The sequence below is a fragment of the Saccoglossus kowalevskii genome, chromosome 2 (genome assembly GCF_978046115.1).
Source record: "Saccoglossus kowalevskii chromosome 2, keSacKowa6.1, whole genome shotgun sequence".
NCBI classification, from domain to species: Eukaryota; Metazoa; Hemichordata; class Enteropneusta; family Harrimaniidae; genus Saccoglossus; species Saccoglossus kowalevskii.
The window spans coordinates 12,716,064-12,737,839 of NC_140642.1; the positions used below are offsets into that span (position 1 = coordinate 12,716,064).

Here is a 21,776-nt window from a genome sequence, read left to right on the forward strand (position 1 = left end):
GGTTGATGATACAAAAATGTAAAGTTTTAAATCAGAAATGCTTTGTCATAAAATCTTTAGAAAAAAACACTGATTCAGAATCAAAATTTTTTTAATGATTTGTATAATGTTATCAGATCTTGATCTGGATTAAAATTATTTCCACATTTTCTTGATATTAATAGCAAGAATGATGTGTTTCACATTACAGTATGTAAAATTTGGAATTTTCTTGAGCTTACATGAAATATCGGAAGTACAGATATCAAATTGTTATGATAATACAAATAGACCTTAATTCTTGTCAAGATATACAATACAAGTGATTCACGTTGCCTTGGTTACAGTATCCAGGTGAATCTTTGGGGAGGGGAAGTAAAAATCCCTGTCACAGACCTTTCTTCTATTATTTAAAAGTTTGACATTCTATCATAGTGAAATAGAGAACGAGTTCTCATGTTCCCTACAAGCTTTTTTTCTGCAACATGGTTCTACATTACCAGTATGTTTTAATATTGTATTGATAAGTACTTAAGTTTACATTTACAAAATATATTACGGTAAAATCAGGCAATACCTAGGTAATTCCTAAAGTGTGAAATGCAGACTAGTTGTCATTGGTAAAGTTAATCATCAAATAACTAATTTATATTCACTGCTAGAAATTTCATACTAAAGAATCTTTTCGAAGGTCAATGTGACTCCCTGTCAAATGAATCCCTGTGAAATTATCACTGCTTCATGATTTCTCAGATTTGTGCAAAATAGCACCTCCTGAGAAATGCACTATAACAATATTAACTGAATAAAACTTCAGGATTTCTTCTTTGAAATAAAAAGATAAGCTGTCATATATATGTTGCTGACACATATCTGAACAATTTGATGGACCTTAAGCCATGATTAAGTACAATCTGAGAAGGGGTTCTTTACCTCAATATTATACAAAAGAGCTGTGTACATTTCGGTATTGCAAAGGAATCAGCTAACCTCATGGAGAAACTACTTTCAGTTGACATTAACACAAATTGAGGTCAATGAAGCAATATTCATCCTTTCCTGTACTGTGGTGTAATAGTTTTGTGAAATTTCATAATTTCAGTTAAAAATGTATAACTCACCTACAAAATTAGGTTTGGCTTTCACCAATAAAGGATCTAGGTGCTTCTTCATGTGTTTGAAAATGGATGGATGGCTGAAAACCCACCTATAAATGAATGAATGAATAAATAAAGAAACAAACACATAAATAAATAAATAAATAAATAAATAAATAAATAAATAAATAAATAAATAAATAAATAAATAAATAAATAAATAAATAAATAAATAAATAAATAAATAAATAAATAAATAAATAAATAAATAAATAAATAAATAAATAAATAAATAAATCAACCAATCAATCAATCAATAGTTGTTTGATTTGTTATTTAAATTTAAGCTTGGGATTATATACAGATAGAGGAAACATTGTTTAATATTTATTGAATGAATTAATACCCTTATAAATGTATATAAATAATAAAATCATTATAAATTACACACAGATATGTATTATTTATATACAAAGGCCTCATTTCTTATTACTATAGAAGAATTAGGATTTCTATATAAATCATGTTTTAATTTTATATAATTTAGAAATACTTTTATGTGTGAAAAAAGAATTGTTGTGAAAGACGATTATTTGTAAATAATGATCGTTTATGTACAAGTCATCTAAAATTCCAATATTTACAAATTTAGGAAAATATTGGATATAGCAGCTTAGGAAATATGTACGAAATGTTAAAAATAGCAAATATTCAGTGGATGCGGGTATATATAGAGAAGTGAAGCGAGTAATCAAGAGAATAGAAGGACGTCACAGCAAATATAGCCTTTTACAAACAAATAAATCCCTAAAATGCACATATTGTAAACAATACTGTACCTTCTGTTTTGGACACAGAAGGTTATTTATTTGGTCGAATACAGGTAGATTTTTCATGCACTGATTAAAACAGATATAAAACTCATATATAAAAATCCACAAATAACTGCAGAAAAAAGTTTATGGCAAAAATATAAAAGACGAACATGAAATAGAATGTATTAATTAAATTAACAACATCAATCATAATTAAATATATTAATTAAAATCAGAAAACGTTAATAATGCTTACCAACGATTTATAATGAAATTCAACCATTCCGCTGTTTCTGATTGTCGCAAAGCTCGCCGACGATGAACTCGCAAAGTTTCAACTTGAATAATTTCCTGAAGGATCTCCACCAACTTGGTTCTCCAAACAACCATTAACAACAATAACATTAGAACGATGAAGGCGTACGAGTATCCCGCAACGCCAAGAAGCCATGCTAACGATAAAAGCACACAGTTGAAGATATAAATGGCTAACTGGTGGAGGAAACTTCTGTCAACTCCATATTCATTATCTTGATCCAGGTTGTCTTTGTTTCCACCATGGTAACGCCCTGCTAAGTTTTCCGTACCATCCCCAGACATATTGATGACACCAAGATGGTCTTAGGCGACATAACTGTTAATAAATTAATTATTAATTAATTAAAATAGATACCGTTAGTGCCTCATATGAAACGCAATAAACAGTCAAAATACAAAGTAATTTGGCACATAATAATGTTTTAACAGGTGGTACATGAATTACAAATTTTCAACGACAACAAATTCACATATTCACGGCTCATTAGTTAGTCACAATTTAGGTCGGAATTTATAAATGAGATACTGCTGTTGCAATTCGCGCAAATTGTCTGTTGTCAAACAAATTAGTAGAAAAAAAAATGAGGACATGTTAAAGCTTACATACAAATAGGCTTGTGTGATGTGATTTTATACTTGCGAGGAAAAGGGATTAATATACAGGAAGTGGGTGGATTTATTATAAACAGGAAGCGTATCAGTGTCTTTCTCTCAGAGGTGGGAGGCGGTATGACATCTAAAAAAAACGCTGAGATTTAACCTACTTCGGTTAATTATAGAGTAAATTCAAATTTTACTTTCAGAAGGAAAAAACACATCTGTTTTATAGAGGACACTCGGAAGATTTATCAGAATTATGCAAGGACAGTTTCAAATATGTGGTATATGTCAAAAGTAAAGCAAGTAAATTTCTGATATAACTACATGCAGTTCATTTAAGTAAGAATAATTGATACAAGCAAGCTGTTGCAGCCGTTACACTAGTCAAATCCAAAAACAGGTAAAATGTAAAATGGAACATGTACATTCATACAGTCCTGCTGAGTTTCACTCTCATGATCCCATAATCCAATATTATTCAGTAAAAATATACAAAACTCTCAAGCTACATAATTTTTCATTTATGCACATTACAGTATAAACAATGTGTTCAAATGTTCATGGACACTGAGCGGCAAGTACCTATAGATTTATTCTGTGTTAAACCAAAGACTATAGACTATTAAACCCAAATAATCAAACAGGAATCTTCAAAGTTTGAGAAAGGTGGAGAACTGATCAGAGAAAACTTTCCCATGTACGTCATTTGGATATTAGTTTATAAATATTTGTATCACCCACATTCCCCCAAAATCTTTGTGCAGATTTTTTGTTTTACATGTAAACTAAACTAATATAAATATCATTCGTAATTATGAGGTTGTATCAAATCACTTACTGGGCTTCTGTTAACTTAGCGGCAGTCATCAATGGCAATTTAATTTTATAAAATCTTGCAACAACAAAGTATATCACTATCAGCAAGCAGGAAGCTTAGTAGTACCCTGAGTACCCTAGCTCAGAGGAAATGTTGGTTATTTACATGGATTCAATGTGCTCTGTCAGAATGATCCTGAGAACTCTGAGCATCTAATTATCAATGACACTACCCTGTGGATATTTTGTGAAAACTACAATACAAAACAATACAAATAAGATGGGTTTACAAAGTAAAAAGTGGACTACTTTGTTGCCATGTATCAGACACTTCCAAAGACGTATACATCACAAAGGAAAGCAATATTATGTTGAGTGATGTCATTTTCGCAAATCATGAAAATGCACATGTGTTTATGTGTGTTTGCCTGTAGGAGATAACAAATAATTTAGTATTGTATTCTCTGAGTAAGTCGATACTGCTTTAAAATATTGATGTGCTGGTAACAATTTAAAAATAAAACTGGTGACCCTCAGTGTATTTGTGGGGATATATATTATATCTAGGCCGAATATCTAATCTCATACTCTCAACTGTGTGGGTAATTTTTATAGTGGTGAATGCTACATATACAAATTCAATCTTACCGTTCATATATATATTTACATATTAATGTTTGTGAGCACATTTCTTTTTTTTTTTATGATCAATGTTTTTGAAAATATTGGCCAATATAAATTTGACAGTCAATTTTCCAAAAGCTTTAGTTATTATGAAAAAAAAAGATATTGCAAATAACTGTCCTTAAACCATGGTACTTATACTTTTCTGTTGTATAGGCCAATGCACTGTGATGTCACATAGGATAATGTTGTATGCAAAGTAATTAAACGATGGGTGGCCATTTATATTTTCCTTGCTGCAGTTTAGCTAATGTTGAAGTTAGGACTTTGAAGTTAATTGCCCATTCTGGAGTTACACTATTTTCGCCCGACCACACCCATTTTTTGACCCAACCATGCCTGCTTTTGACCAGACGAAACCCACTTTTTTGACCATGCCAAATTTTTGTCACATTTTTGGAATAGACCACTAAAAAATGTCAATTCATGAAGAAAATTTCATGACTTTTAATTACTAACTTGAAAACTCAAAGTTAATTAATGCCACTATGTTACTTTAGTATTCTAAGAGTTTCAAACATATGATAAATTGCTCAACCATTGCATTCTGACAGTTTCTTCTAACCGAATTAATCAAAAGCTAATTTTCATGTTTGCATACAAGTTACATGTAGGTGGTGTATAAAATAAAATTTCTAGCTTGCCATAATAAGTACTTACATTTTACATGGTGTTGATTCAGTTTATTTATGGCTGATTGTGGAGTTGACAGTGATTTTATACGCGTTTTTAACCCTATCTGCTCACATTAATGCAGAGTAATAACATTTTGTTTATGCTTGGAATTAAGTAAATAAAGTACCGTTGTCTGATTTAAAAAAAAAATGAATTGATTTTCGAGATGAGTGGCGTTACTACCTCTATGCTGTAAAATGGTCTTCAGAAATTTTGTGCTACAATTTTGTTGCCCCTGTATTCCCATGGTGTGAAAGTGGGTGTGGTTGAGTCAAAAGTAGGTACATGTATGGTCAACCAAAGTATAACTCAAGAGCAACTTTAAGTCATAACTTGAAGCATAGCAGTCCCACCTCACTCTGATGTTGCCCTATTGTTATGGCCAATAAGCTGCAGGCCCATACCTGGGTAAACACATGATGCCACATACTGTTGAGAAAGATCACATAAAACGACACTTGTTGGTATGACTATCCAAAACAGATCAAAAACATATTCACTAATATATCAGCTACCAAAATATCCACTTTTCCATTCTAATATCTTAATATAACCTAGGCATTAGGATTATGCATGAAAGCATAGTACAGCAGACATGAAGCAAAAGTCACTTTTAAAATGCCATTGTAGGAACTGTGAGATAACATGAGTTTATGATTGTATCTGTAGCTATTTGACTGCAAAATACTGCAAAATACTTTATTTTCGCTGGGATTCAATTTTCGCTATTTTCACTGAAGGAATGATTCAGTGAAAGTAAAATTCAGCGATTATATGCCTTTTTCCTATATTTTACATTCAACTTGTCAAAAATCAGTGAAAATAAATTCCATACATACATAACAGCCAAATTGTCTTTTCAGAAAAAAATTAATTACAGCTAAAATAAAGTATTTTACAGTTGACAAACTGGGTCCTCTAAAACTACTGAAAACATTTCCCATAGGAAATCCAAGGCAGAGTTTTCCAATAGCATTATCGAGTTGAATAAATGGTTTTACAGTATGTCAACCAAAAATTTTTATATTCCATATAAATTAGCTAAAATAAAGTACATCTACAGTATCGTATTCAAGTGTAGTTCCTCTGTCGTTGTCAATATTTGAAGTTGCTATTTTACTTTGCTTTTCGTTATTAACTCGTTCAACCTACCTTTTCTGAAGTCAGAGTCACACATATTTTAGCGACAGGATCATAGTTTATAACGAGTCAAAATTATTATGTAAACTACTTGTACCGTTTCGTGTGCAACCATGGTCGTCGTATTTGTATAGTGAGCGACAGGTCAACTTACCAATCTTAGACTACGTTACTTGAACTTTTCTTGTCTTAACCAACATGGTGAAAGCCTTCGAGGCTCTGAATTTATGAACCGTACCTGCTACAACCGATTTCCTTGTAAATGCATAGTCACAGGTGAAACCGACGCTTCGCAACGAAACCTCGAAGCTCGGACTATACAAGAGTGTTATTATTTTGCATATGACGACCGCGATATACATCAGAGATGTTAGTAGAGCGCCGTCTGTTTCGTGGTGGTTGTAAAAGTTTGTCCTCTCGTTTTCTGCAATGAATAAGCGTGGTTCGCCATTGACGGCGCTCATTATTACATGTTACGTTTTTCAGTAAAGTGAAATGTATTTAATGATCTTTAATAGTGAATATAGGAAAACTGTCAAATAATAAACCAACAATTACCGCAGTAAAAACGCTTTTTTGTCATTAAATTTCAAATTGTTATTTTTTCTTTACATTATATTGTAACACAAGTTGCTGTACATCGAGCAAATGTCATGATAAAATCAACAAAACCTTCGGCTCTGTACATCGATTTTCTCTGCACATTTTACGATCATCCTTACCGTCCAGTCTGTTATTATGATTCGTATTTTTAAAAAAAAGGTTAATTTTACAATTGTTTGAAAGATGCAATCGTCTATCCTAAGAATTGTGTTACAAGATAACAGATAGTCATCTATCCTCATTCTTTCAAAAATGTTATTCTTAGTTTTATTCATTTTTTCCCATTGAAATCATTTAACCATTGTGTATCGAGGGACTCCACTCTTGGCACGTCGCACAAATAACCTGTCAACTTTGAATGGCATGGATTTCGAACTTTTTTCAAGAAATGGTCTTTGGGTCTGGATTTATTCCAAGGCATTTGATCCCTGGGCGCACTTCCATTGTGAGCCATTGTCTAGAAAGTATAACAAGTTGCCATTTCTGGCACTTTTGACCCCAAAACATTCAAAATCAAACTAGAAAGTGTATGCGGGGCTTTGTCGTTGACTCGATGACATGTTCGACATGGTTTTGAAATAGAAATACGTGGAAACTACGTATTTCATTATACGCATTGTTCCCGTCGCGTGGGACCCCGGGCACGGTAACCAGGCACTAGTCTGCATTGATTCAAACATCAGTTTCTGTTTCAAGTCCCCCAAAAGTTGTAAATCAAACGAGATCATGTGGACCATCGCGATCTATCCCAGCTAAGGTTGTACATGAGCATGTAGGCAACCTTCCATGGCGGTTATTAAAAAACCGAGCTCGCTTCCATGGACCGAGGTTTCCTGGACGCGCACCACTGCACTATGTACCATGTATTTCCATGGGCTCTGTGTGAACGCTGAGGAGCTGGTGAAAACAGCCAAAGTTGGGAAAAACACTCAAATTCTGGCCACAGAGATCTCTGGAAAGGAGAATGACTGAAGGGGAGGGGGTCTCAACAACTAGCCCGAAATACAGTTTTCTGAGACACGGTTTTTTAGTAACCGTGTCTGAGAGTTTTCGACCGTTGTTTTCACCGGTGATGGTTGTCAGGCGGTGAAAATGTCTGGATGTTCTCTCCCGAGAATACAAAACAATCAATGATGCATAATTTTTATTCTGATATTTCGCGTTATTTACATACATGATTGAAAGACGTTTTGAATATTGCAAAATACAATCTTTTGTAACGCGTAAAATTCCCCACAAACATATAACACTATCATTCGATGTCGTTGTTCATCATGGCTTGGTCGGAATCGGGTTTTTTGCTGTGACCATCCAGTGCAGGTATTCCATGCCCTACCCACCACGGTATCCCAAGGAATGATATCCCCGCCAAGACGGTGAAATACTGTGACAACACTCTTCTCCTTCGAACACTCTGTAATATAAAGGCGAATATACAAACTACATAAAACAACGAATTATCGAGAGGGGAGGTGTAATATAAAGTCGAATATACAGGACTACATTAGAAACCGAATCATCGGGAGGGTAGGCGGTACTGGTTATTTGAGTTTTTTTTTTGTCAAACAAACGCACCGCACACTTATTCTTGGAGAGATGAGGGCGCCATGTAACTAATATAAGAAATAAAAAATCCAGACTCACCGCTTGTTTAACATTGTGGACGGAAGATCTCAAGTATTCAAATATTGCACTGTTCCGGCGAGAATATGAAATAATGTGATTTAGTATAGTTCTTTTAGACATGATTGTTGTACACGGCACACAGTTACTAAATGACTCCTTGGCTTCAAGCTCAGAATATGTTATAGCTATGCTGGTTGCACGGTATATTATATTTTTTCCAGTTGGAGATTAATACAAGATCTTACTTAATTTCTTCTGCCGAGTGTCCGGTATATATACACTTCAGCAGATAACGTGAGGAAGTCAGATCTATGACCGGTAGTTGCATAATTTTCGTTAATTAAATGGAACAGTGATCTTAGCCAATCAGCATGCAGTAGCGCGGACTAGCCAATCATACGCGAAAGCGCCATATTTGAATTCATCCTTCATTAGCATATTTGAGACGGAGCGTATATGCTTGTTTTCGTCAACAAAATCCACGTTTTTTCCGTAAATTAGTTCCATATAAAAGGCAATGAACGTAAATATGGACAAATTAGATGCGATGAAGCGGTCCGATTTGCAGAAATTAGCCAAAAATGTTGGCATAAAAGCAAATATGAAGGTGGGTTGCTGTAATCATCGACTACAAGTCGTTGATCGACACAATGTTGTTTTTTAGTTCCATGGATTTAGATTTTAGATTGTTCGTATCATATACATGTCCTGGTATCATTCGTGTGTGACTAAATTTGTGTTTGATCTTGATATAATACACACGAACTATTAATAGGAAATTAATCTCCACCGTGTCGTAACTGTTTTGAATTGAATTGAGGTCAAATAAAGTGACCCATTCACATTTCAATTTTCCTTTTGAACCTTTGGATATTTGTTAAGCCTCGGATGTTAATTATCGTTCTTTATAATATGTAAAAGCCGCCACCCGATATCACTTGTTCGTAGGTTTGGTTGTACAAATTACAAAAAAAGGAAAACTAGTATCCTCTAGTAACCTATAACAATAACATAGTCAACTTTGACAGACATATACTCGCAAGCTGCTCATGATAATCCACATAATATTAGTAACATATCCTAGAGAAGAAAACTATCTGGGAAATGTATTTTTAAATGTGATAAAAAATATGTAAATGATGGCCGGACAGACTTTTGTCACAAGCTCAGAATATGGCGTGTTGATTCATGGTGTGAGCACTACTTTATTTTTACTTTGAATTTACTTTCGCTGAAGGAATGATTCAGTGAAAATAAAATCCAGCAAATATATTTTACATTCAAAAGTTAGTAAAAATAAATTCCATACAAAACACCCTTAAATTCGTTTCAGCATATAACAAATAAAATATTCCAGGCCAACAAAATATTTGCATTTAATGTTTTTTTGAATCACAAATTACAAATAAAAAAAATGTATTTGCTAGATGTTAGTATTGCTTATATAAATAGCAGAGATATGTCTATAGTCAAAATAAGTCATATTTCAATAATCCATTATACTTGTACAATAAATACAACTGTTGAATTACTGTAAATGTAAATGCATTAATTATTCACTGTATTTTAATTTCTCTAAATTAAATCTACATGAACATGTAAAATGGTAATAAAACTCATTGTTTCCTTGATAAATTCGTAAAATTAAAACAGTGAATATTGTAAAACACATTGAAATAGCTACATGCCATTTTAGCGAATTTTAGCTAAAATGCCAACAATCTCATTGCGAGAATATACTTTATTCTAAATTAGCGACATCTTGAACTAGTGAAATTACAGGTTAGCTAAATTAGCTAAAATGACATGCTAGCTAAAAAGACGTGTTTTACAGTATACTCAAAACATCAAAATAGTGAAAATAAATGGTTTTACAGTACCTCCACTGGCGAGATAGAACATATTTTGAATTTTACACTTTTCACTTGATTGGAATTGTTTTCTTAATTTATAATAGACTGTGAAACTGATTGAGGCACTGAAGCAATATTATGCAGCACAGCCAAGCACCCCTACAAAATCTGATGAACCTAAGAAAGCCCCAGCGCCCCGTAACTCATCTGGAACAAAGACAAAGAAAATCAAAAGATCTACGTTTGAAATTCCATCAGATGTAGATGGGCCGAAAGAGTTGACAGAATCGGAAGAGCCCATTAAATCACAGAAACGTAAACGAAACAGTTCATCTGATGAACCAGAATCATCTCCAGTTCAAACTGACAGTACACAGCCGATTAAGAAAAGAAAAACGCGCTCTCCAAAAAATGACGTCTGCAAAACAACTGAGAAATCACCGATGAGAAAATCACCAACAAATCACAGTAAACCTTCACAGGCAACACCACCGAAGCCTGTTGTTGATTCTGATATGAAAGCAATCATAATGGCTGAATTGGACAAAAAAGTTCAAGAAAGAAGTAAGTTATGGGGTTGCCATACGTGGTTCCTTATTTGCATATTATTCAGAATAATATTTACATATTAATCTATATTAATTATACTGTGAATTAGTTTTTCTAGCTAAAATGGCAATTTGAAAATTTTTTTATTTTCATGCACCAGACCATTCAGATCAATGTTCTCACTATCATCCACACAAAGTCCAGCTTGGCTCTTATACAATTTTCCTTCCACCCACTTAGTTTTTATATTTATATGACCTTTTGCTTACCCAGAGAACCAATCACATTCAACCCCGGACGTCACTCATGGCAAATAACTGAATACATTAGCAGTTAAAAGTCAACATTGATGCTTTTGTTTGGGTTCCAAACTCCCACAAAACGAGTTCATATTGCGTTATCTCTCCAAATAATGTTGTAGTTTGCAGTGCTTTTGTGGCATGTTGCAAAACATAAATACGATTTGGATCAGCAAATTTGTCTGCGATTTTGTCTTAAATGTTGCAAAACAGGATTACAAATTATTATTTTCACTGAATTGGCATATACTAGTAATTCTTTCACATAGTATTCTGAGCTTTCACTGATAATGAAATACCCGTTATGTTGACCTGTTTGTGAGAAAACCTTTAAATATTCACAAATTTTATTTATTACAGAATCAGTGTTGTCTCAGTCAACTGGTAAAATACCCCGCTTTGCTGCATTTGCCGCAAGGAATCGAGATTCCAAGCCTATCACACCTGGTAACAAAGACTGGAACAAAATCCACAGTAAAGGATTTGACAAAATGGAAGGAATTGACCAGTATCTTGAAAGAAAGCGACAACGAATGGAATCATTAAGTGCTTCAACTAAGAAAGCCAAGGTATGCATGATTATTATCCTGTCTTCATTGCCATGACAATTGTTCTGTAAATTATCTACATAGATAAATGTGTCGAAAAACAGTGCCTATACAGGATGTGTGAAAACTCTGCTGCACCATCTCAATTATACCGGTAATATATACTTATCTGTTCTTTGTTTTAGAAAATTGTTGATGAAGCCAAAAACGCAGCTGAAAACTTGAAAGCAGTTAAAACACCCAAGTCTGCTTTTAAGGTGAGTGTAATACTATTACTGTATTTAATGCATTAGAGAGGTGTTTCTATTGGCAAAATAAGATCCTGTATATAACGAATGCAATTTTTGGTTCATATGCATACTGCCCTCATAAAAGTCATTCAAAGAATAATGAACCCATAATATATCTGACATCTGGTAGAGGGCGTACTATACACATCTGAGTCCTTCGATCAAGTGAAGCTGAATGTTCTACTGGAAAACAAAAATAAAAGCTAGCTCGATGTTAATAAATGAATGACGTCAAACTATTGTTTTTTATTTCAGAACGTCAGGATTGCCAAGTCTGTTGGTCGTATGAAATCGCCTGGCAACTTCCTGAAATCCCCAAGACCAGTTGTAGTGAAACCCAAAACCTCCAATTTGAAAACACCGATTAAGCCAGTATTGCCACCAATTTTAACAACTTCCAAGACTCCAACTGTCAAGAAATCTGTACATCTAACTGTACCAACCACAGCACCAAAATTGGCAAGAAAATCTGTTGGAGTTGAAAGAAAATCTCTCGGCAGTAAGTAGTCTATCCTGGACAAATTTACGGGTTTAATTCTCACGTTGTACTATCATCCAAATCGATCAGCCTATTCATACTTATAGCAATCACTAAAATCTATATATCTGGCAAATGTTTAAATCACTTAATATGTGACCATGTGCATTTTCGCCAGCCAATCTGTTTATTCAGCCGTCACCTCAACACTATACAAATGTACATCCTAACAGAGGTGGACATACAGTTTTAGCGATCCGAAGAGCTCATTGTCAACCAAGGCGAAGCCGGGGTTGACAATGAGACTACTTGTATTTAGGTTGACGAACTACGCAATCACAGATCGATTGTCTCAAAGTGTGTTGCTGAGTGCACTGGCGAACACACGACAAGCTTGACTAAAAATCATGCGAAATCGCTACAAAATCCTAGTTTTTTTCTCCAATAAAAGATAGTCAAATAGTGAACGTAAACCTGGCAAACCAATTAGTTCACGAATATTGCTGCATATCGTGTTCCCCTGCCGTAAATCAGGTAAATTGAGGAGGAAGGTACCCGGATGGAGGTAGACATAAGAATAAAGTCGAGACACGAAAATGTCTACCTGTAACAGGGATCTCGCCAGCCCAACGTGAGTGCCGGTCAGTCATGAATATTAATGAGCTATATGAATATTAATTAGCAATGAATACTAATGACTAAAAAACAGAAACAAATAAATTATTGATGCAATATTAATGTCTATTGTAAAAAGTTAAATAAAACACATTTGAAACGTTTCAGCTAGGAATATGTTCACGGTCTTATTTACTCTAAATACATTCTCCTTCAAAAAATCGACCACATAATTATTTGGAGTATTGTTGTAATTTGTTATTCGTACCATCAACTTCTAAAACGTATATATTCACAGTAATGAATGAACAAGTAAAACTTCCAAACTTTCAAAGTTACGACGTGACATAACTTACTTCACGATGTTATACACCGGTTATACCAATAATTCTTGTTACTCAGTCATGATGCCAAGCAAAAAAATTTTATTTAGTTTTATCGGGAGTGAATATTTTTGATCACTCGATCGCTTTGGTAAAAAACACAGCCATGATGTTTGTGACGTATTAGTTGACCAGCACGTGTTCTTTGACCCGATAGGTCAATAATTTCATTAACCAATCAGAATGCCGCATGGTAATGCTGGTAGAATCTGAAGTTTCCAAATGGTTATGATCATAAAAATTACATTGCGGAAGTAAAGCGATGTCGTAGCACGATGTATTGACGTCGATTTCAGTTGGAAACTGTACGATGGTTTTCAAAAGAGGAGATTAGCAATTTTTAAAGGTAAATTAGGTCCTGAAAGAAGAGTTTTTACATGATTCGCGATGATAACAGTTCAAATGTACTTTACCAAATCACGCAATAAACACGTTAATTTTTTTTTTGAGTAGCGTAAACTGATCGTGAACTTCGCTTTGACCATGTTATATCAAGGTACAATTGATTCTGAAAGAATTTTAGCTTTCAATCCAAAGACTGTGTCTATCACAGAAAGTATTTAGTTACAAACAAAGAGGTGCTAATTTCACAAAATTGACTAGCCGCTACGTATCGTGCGACTAGGTCTATTGTTTACAAATTATAATCTACGACTGGCAGAATGCGTGTCGGTCGGTACATAATTATAATAACAATCGGACAATAGTCCTGGTCAGAAGCATTTCCGTGGTGGTCGCTAATTTTGAGTGTCTGGCCGGGGCGGACCACCATCGACCAGCGTGGCGAGATCCCTACTGTAATCCGCGAATCTGATTGGGTGCCATAGTCATGAGGTATAATAATATACCATAGCAGATTCTGATCATCTAGTTAAAGTGAGTCCTCTATGACAAGTTAACATTCTGCCTTTTTTTATTTCTATTGCCATAGGCTATACCAACTCTGATTAGGTGCATGCATTAGAGTCATGTCCAATCAGATTTATTTATTTTAGTTTAAATGCCTCATATTTTTGTAGAATTCATTGGGTGTATGTATACATAAAGTTTGCAAAACCCTGTGATTTGGACAATAAATCGTGTGTATTATAAATCAGCTTTGACGTAATCATAAACATCCAGAATATCTTGAACATCAGAAATAGTCTATTTGCCTGATTTGTGGGACACAATTTAAATCTGTCTATACTTGCTTCCTCATCTATATACACCATTACAATGCAATTCTTTTCATTTTCAGATCGAGTCATACAATTGAATACAACTCTCACTCCTAAACCAAAGAAAACAGTTTTTGATTTGCAAGCTAGCTTGCACAAGCCATTGTCGTATAGACCATATACAGGTATGGTAAAGCATTTTATATATAATTTTATATATAATATCATGTGTGGTCAAGCCGACCTTGTAGCCTATCAAGCCTATTTCTATCAAATGTAACCATTTTCAGATTAATATTTATTTGACCCTAATCCTGGATCAGATGTAAGGAATGTACTGTTGGTAAGGGACGACATCAAAAGATCGTGTCGGATAGAAAACTTATTTGCTTTAGTTTGGGGATGGGGGTTTTTGACCTCAAAAAGTTTCTATCCTACAAAAACGATTTTATTTTTTAATAAAGTCAAAAATCTTGGAGTATTTGTAATTCGTTTTTTTTCTATCCATTCATGGACAAAAATAACAGAAAATGAAAAAAAACAAAACATCCAAGACGAGAAAATGGTTTGGTCCGAGTGTAAAGTCTTTTTACACCCACCGACGACCAACTGCTATGCCATACTCCTGTCGGATTATTAATTTGTATTTAATGGTGAATGTAGTCTGACGCCATGGTTTAATATTTATCAATTAAATTTCAGTGGGGGGTAGGGGGGTTTGGGAAAATAACTAAAGGAATTAAGTTTTTTATCCTACATTTAACTTTTGATGTTGTCCCTAAGAGGGTATTGTTTTGAATGGAATGTTGCTAAGTGGATATTGTTTTCAATTCACTGTTTGCTAAAGATATTTTCACTTGACTAGCTAAGTGCTTAGCTGTTGCTAAGTGGATATGTATTGTTACGATGATTTAATGCTCAACACTTGTTTTCGATGCAAGATATAAATAAAGTCACTGTAGCATGACGTTTGTTTTTTCCGTTAACAGGCAAGCTGAAACCATTGTGTGAAAACAGCTCAAATAAAGTCATTCGACCAAATCTCGAGAAGGCAAAACAAGAAATTAAAAAACCCAAACTACAGACAAGGTACTTTTTTTTTTAGTTTCATATAATTTGTTGCGCTAGCCCACGTATCTTGGTTAGTTGTATGCGATGTATCGCCTTATTCAACAGTCAATCTACTCACAATAATTAACCATGGAGGCTAGATGCTGTGAGTAGTCAGGACGTGCATAGTCAAACCCCAGTCAAACCAGTTAGCAACTTAGCTGGCCATGTTACTATTTTGGTGTTCCAAACAATATGGCAGTGTCAGTAAATGTAGTGATGCGATGTATATTGTCAAGTGACATAGTCGCCATGCTGCCTCTTGTTTTAATACATAGGTCCCGTACAACATTTACAAAACATGTAAAATACATTGCTTGTTTACAAAAACTCTGGGTGCCAAAGTTTCCAAAATAATCCTAATTTTTTCATCAATTTTGATCAAAATTATGTCATTGGCTTTAAAATTTAATAGAAATTTTAGTTTGGGGTTAATCAAGTTTTTTTTATTTATGTTACAGGGACGATAGAAGAAATGCTCATACACTTCACAGAAAGACTATGAAAGCAAACAACATGATGGCAAGACGGGGTATTACATCATAAATCTATCATTTTATTTAGCAGCAATTTTTAATTTTACACCAGAATTTGATATTTTAAAAACAATCTATATTCTGACTGCCATTTTTTTTCAGACATTCATTTTTAAAAAAAACAAACAATTATTTTATGAATATTAGATTAACTTATCATGGTCGAGTAATTCATGAAATACTTTTTAAAATTAGAGATTGTCACATTTCAATATAGTTAGGGTACATTCAGTAAGTAGAGGTTGTTCTCTATTATTACACCATTTTGGTGTATTGAATATTATATTTTGTTGTCTTTCTGTTTGTTGACAAAACGACACTAGCAAGCACTCATGTCAGAAATGATGTTTCTAAACTGTTATCATTATTGATATCTAACTTGTATTGCTGTCTTCTTCTTCACCCATATGCTTGCTGTACGTGTTTTATATAAAGTATGTAAGATTTAATAGAATTTATCAGTAAAATGAACAAATGATATTTTCTGGATCTCATGGCAAAGTGTAGTTGTTTCTGTATTGCCTGTGATACACAGCAGTTGATGGCTGTTGGTATGTGTTTGATGAATTTATTTTTAACACAATATATCACAGTCACTGATTAGTTGTTGATTCACACGGTATTAGATTTCATGTTGTTTTATGTTGGTTTCTTTTCACCGTTGTAAATAATGTGTGCGTTACTTACTGATCACGTTAGTTTTTAGTCTTTATGTATTTTATCCTTGACAAGGAACTGTTCTTTCTTTTGTATTCCATTAAATATTGGATTCTGATAAGAATTTTTGTTCATTTTCTTTGTGACAGGAAAGGGTGAAATATTTTGAACAGTTTGTGTTGTTAAACATGGTTATTAACTTCAAATCTGCCGAAATTCTTCAACCGAACTTCGTCAGAACACTACAATTTTTTTGATTTGTGTGCTTTAGTCTAGACACAGTATTAAAGCCGTGAGTAACTAAGACTAAATGGCCATAACTGGGTTCTAACTCAAACCTAGTGTTTGAATACACACTCAGCACCTTGATCTACCTTAAATTTAATGTCAGTCTTTAGCTTTCAAACTATGATGTTAGACCATGAATATAGACTTTGAATATACAAAATGTAGTGTCCATTTGCCACATTTTCAATTTGAAAATTATATGAGAACAATGTCCATTACTCGCTTTTATGTCGTATTCCATTTGGAAATAGAGGGCACAGTGCTTTTCCAAAACATGAAGGCTATTTACAGAACGCTGGATACATTTTTAAGTAATACACCATCTCTCAAAATGAGCATTTATAGATTGTGAGGGTGGCTGATTTTTATTAGGTTAAAGCACTTCGTACACAGGCCCTTCTGGGATGTAAGGTCAGTGGTAAAGTCCCTCCAGTCTCTCATCTTGAATCAGATGTACTCAGAAATAATATGACCACTTTCAGTTACCTAAATTACAAGAGATCTGAGAGCTAAGGTTCCTTATACTTGCATACAGGTACATTGAAACAAGAGAATATGATATTGACCTGCTCTTGTTAGTTCCCAACTCTTCAAAAACTAAGAGGTTTATGGATTGGGTTCTGTACGTCTGTCACAATTTTTTAGATTTTCTTGGACCCATTTTTTTCAAACTTTGTACACAGTTTTATACATTGATTCGTATCACAATTCCAAATCATAATGAATTGTGGGACAGTTATAATCAAATCAAATACAACTTCTATACAACTCACACATGGTTTGTACAGAAACAAAATTTTAATGCACCGATATAATAAGGATGAAACACTTGAGTTTTGTGTGGCAAGGACAGGGAAGTGCACAATAATGGGAGAGATTCAGTCAAGCCCTGTTATCACATAATAATGGGCAGTGTGGAGATATGTGAAGCGGAAAAGGTGAGAAAAAAAGAAAGCAAACTGTGGTTAATGCATTGGAGTTTCTGAGCTCACAATTGGTATGCGAAAAAAAGCTCGTTGGTAGTGTTGCAGATGTTTCAGGTTTGTTCTTTCCATATTATGACCACAATATTATGTATGCCACTCTAAACATTCCAACTTTAAAACGAGACCACAAAATAAATAAAACACAAAAATGGGATATAAACAAAAACACTGATTGGAATGAATTTCAAAATGTTTTAACCACCAAGTTATCATCCTTTGATGATACCGTGCGTTTGGCAACTAAAACAACAAATAAACAATCAGCATGTGATGAAGTTTGGAACCAGTGGTTAAATAATACAATTGAAACATGTCGTGAGGTTATAGGCAAAAAAATTACATCAAGTACCGGTAGTGCTAAACCATGGTTTGATCAAGAAATTAAAAGTGCAATAAATGAAAGGAAAAAATCAAATAAAAAACACAGTGGGTTAAAGAAAACAGCAGTTACCATGACAATGAAGGTAAAATATTATGGAATAAATATCTAGAAGATAAAAATAATGTCCAAAATCTTATAAAACCGAAAAAAACTGAAAACAAAGTTAAACAGTGTATTGAGGTTGGTAAATGTGGAGGTAAATCAACTCGAAAGTACTGGTCAATTCTAAAGGGTCCTAAACAAAGAACATATTCTTCAGTTATTCTTGACCAGGAACATAAATTAATCATCGAAAAAGATAAAGTTAAAAATGTTTTGATAAATTATTGGGAACACTTGGGTGAAAGAAGTCATCAAAATTTGGATGAGAAAGATAGTTTTTTCCAAGAATCAAAAATGTTTGAAAAAAAAGTTCTAGATTCAATAGCCAAGTATGAAGAAGATTCATCACAAAATGTAAATAATATCTCCGTAAAGGATGAACAAATAAATAAAATAAAATCAGATCTCAAGAATAATAAAGCTGCAGGGCCAGATGAAATCACCCATGAAATCATCAAAGGTGGTGGCAAAGTAGTGACAGACTCATTAAAATTGATGTTTAATATGTGTCTCCACCTTGAGGTTGTCCCTGTAGATTGGGGAAAAAGCATAATAATACCATTACACAAGAAAGGCAATATAAAAAATCTGAATAACTATCGAGGCATTTCACTCAGCCCAGTTATTGGAAAAATTTATAGTAAAATAGTTGAAAAAGAATTAACCAATTTGGTGGAATCTAATAATATTTTAGGGGAAATTCAAGGGGGTTTCAGGAAAAAACAGACTGACAATTGACCAAGTGTTCATTCTAAAAGGGATAGCTTCAATTCGTAAACACCAGAAAAAGCATACATATTTTGCCTTCTTAGATTTTAAAAAGGCTTATGACAGCATTTGGAGAGAAGGTTTATGGTATGCTTTATGGCAGAATGGTGGAAAGGGCAAATTATGGCGTATAATAAAAAATACATATAACCATATTGAAAGTAAAGTATCATTTGGCGATATTGAAACAGATTATTTTACACAGAATGAGGGTTTAAAACAAGGATGTGTTTTAGCCTCAACGTTATTCTCAATTTATATGAATAAATTCAAAAAACTGTTAGATGATTCACTACTTGGTGTTAAATTGGATGAAATTTGTATAAATGGATTGTTTTTTGCTGATGATGTGGTGCTTATTGCACCAAATGAGGTCCAACTCAAATCCATGTTAAATGTCACAAACCATTTCTGCAAGCTATGGAAGATGACAATTAATGAGGAAAAGTCAAACGTGTTGATCATTAACAAGAAAGTTAACAAAAACAAAGATCGGCAGATTGGGAACTCAAAGATAAAAGAAGCTTCTGAGTATAAATATGTGGGTTATTGGATTACACGTAACTTGTCAGATCATACACAATGTACAAAAATGTCTGAAAAGTTTAACAAGTTATTCCCCATTATGAAATCAATTCTTGGTAACCATGGCAATGTAAATAGAGTAGATTATGGTATATCCCTGTGGAACCACATTATTAGACCTGCCTTAGAGTATGCCTGTGAGTTACTAATATTTAGTTCAACAGATATGGAAAAATTAGAAAGAATGCAACGTACAGTGGGAAAGTTTATTCTAGGAGCTTGTCGATACACAGCAAATGAAGCCGTTCTGGGGGACCTGGGGTGGATAACTATGAAAAGTAGAGTCAGTTTATTAAAACTGAATTATTACAAGAGGTTGTGTTTAATGGAATCAACCAGATGGTCAAAAATTATTTTTAATAAACTAACAGCAGTTAAAGAGAATAATCTGATTAAGACCTGGCCATGGCTAAATAGCATTGAAGATATAGAAAGAAATATAAAGATAAACAAAAGTCAATTCACTAATCTGTCTGAAAGAAATATTAAAAATTTGATTGTAAAAAGTGACGAGATTCAATGGAAACAAAAAATGGCAGAGAAATCAAGTCTCGTTCATTATAGAAAATTTAAAACAAATTTAAAATATTGTGAGAAATATTTAAATTCTTTATCCAACTTCAAGGGCACCCAATTAAAATTCAAGGCAAGATCCTGCACTCTTGGTTTGGCATATGAGAAAAGGAAATGGGCAAACTTGGATAATAATGATTGTATCTGTCCATGTTGCAAAAAGGAACCTGAAACACTGGAGCATTTCATATTACATTGTGAATGTTTCTCAGCACAGAGAAAAACTCTAATGGAAGGGATTGAAATGCTCCTATGTAACAAAAATGAAATAAATTTACATAAAGACTTCATAGCAAATAAAGAAGTGCTATGTTTAATCCTGGGTGACAGTACAAGGCAGTATAATTCAGTCCTGTGTGACGAAATTGATACTTTTACAAAAAATTCTTAGTTGATGCCATGGACAGTAGAAAGAGGTATACAGATAATATTTAATATTTTTCCAGTGTACTTCTTATATTTTAGTTTTCTTATTTTTTGTTGTTGTTGCTACTTTTAGATGTTTTTTGTTGTTGTTATATTTTGTTATCTTAGTTCATGTAACTTTATTTCTTTTTGTCTATCAACAGTTTTTTTTTCATAAGTCTTTGAGTGAAATGTATTTTTTATTTGGTGCAGCTCCTAGTTTACATAGTGAGCCCCTGTTACAAAAGGGAAGCAATAAATAAATAAATAAATAAATAAATAAATAAATATGTGGGTAAAAATTGAATATTGCGAATTCATACACAATATGGTTCATGCATTGGCCCATGAGCACTGCCTGCGTGATAATTGGGTAGCATGTGTACCAATCAACCAAAGAAAATGACCTGTTGCAGCAATGTTGAACATCATATCCTAGTACATGTAGCACTTGAATACTTGGTAATCACTTGTCACTCTTTACCCCATCCCTTGATTACCATTACAGGCAAAGTAATAACTAGAGACTCTAAGCGTGATAAGATGCAATACCTTTATTTCTGAGAAAGATTGGCATCAAGTTGCCATGGCGTACATTGTGCATAAAAATATACCAAAGTGCAATGCAAAAAATAAAGCACCAGTTTGAATGTTCCCAATAATTGAATAATTTTTGTTTTAATAAATTGGGATAGTATAAAATAGACACAAAATGAGTTGTTTTTATATACGGCCTAACACTCCTGAGTTATTGTACTGGATATGTAGATGTGATACTAATCAGGTTGACACTTGAACATCGGTCACAGTCATTGCACTACATTGTGATTGAAATAGGTCCTATGCAACATATACT

The 21,776-nt window shown here is 33.6% G+C and overlaps 2 protein-coding genes and 1 long non-coding RNA gene across 4 annotated transcripts in view; 1 reads left to right on the forward strand and 2 right to left on the reverse strand.

The window, feature by feature from the left end:
- Positions 1–6,471, reverse strand: part of LOC102802144 (uncharacterized) — a 49,307-nt gene extending 42,836 nt beyond the window's left edge. Inside the window, exons 1-3 of one of the 2 annotated variants that reach the window (XM_085491536.1) lie at positions 6,279–6,471; positions 2,148–2,525; positions 1,101–1,186 (exon numbers count right to left, since the gene is read on the reverse strand). In XM_085491536.1, coding sequence (XP_085347662.1) covers positions 1,101–1,186; positions 2,148–2,491 — 430 coding nt within the window. In that variant the 5' untranslated portion in view covers positions 2,492–2,525; positions 6,279–6,471. Of the gene's footprint in view, positions 1–1,100; positions 1,187–2,147; positions 2,537–6,278 lie in introns of those variants that run through there. The other variant, XM_085491540.1, reaches the window with a different exon arrangement.
- A 1,400-nt stretch (positions 6,472–7,871) lies between these two features.
- Positions 7,872–8,581, reverse strand: LOC102800702 (uncharacterized). Its single transcript, XR_438251.3, has 2 exons — positions 8,372–8,581; positions 7,872–8,141 (listed from the first exon to the last, which is right to left on the reverse strand). It is a non-coding gene; the product is annotated as an uncharacterized LOC102800702 (long non-coding RNA).
- A 200-nt stretch (positions 8,582–8,781) lies between these two features.
- On the forward strand, positions 8,782–16,337 carry LOC100376020 (nucleolar and spindle-associated protein 1-like). The gene is made up of 8 exons (XM_085491547.1): positions 8,782–8,960; positions 10,311–10,770; positions 11,415–11,623; positions 11,788–11,859; positions 12,148–12,391; positions 14,609–14,713; positions 15,518–15,617; positions 16,100–16,337. The coding sequence occupies exons 1-8, from the start codon at positions 8,871–8,873 to the stop codon at positions 16,182–16,184; spliced, it is 1,365 nt and encodes a 454-aa protein (XP_085347673.1). The 5' UTR covers positions 8,782–8,870; the 3' UTR covers positions 16,185–16,337.
- Positions 16,338–21,776: the final 5,439 nt, after the last annotated feature.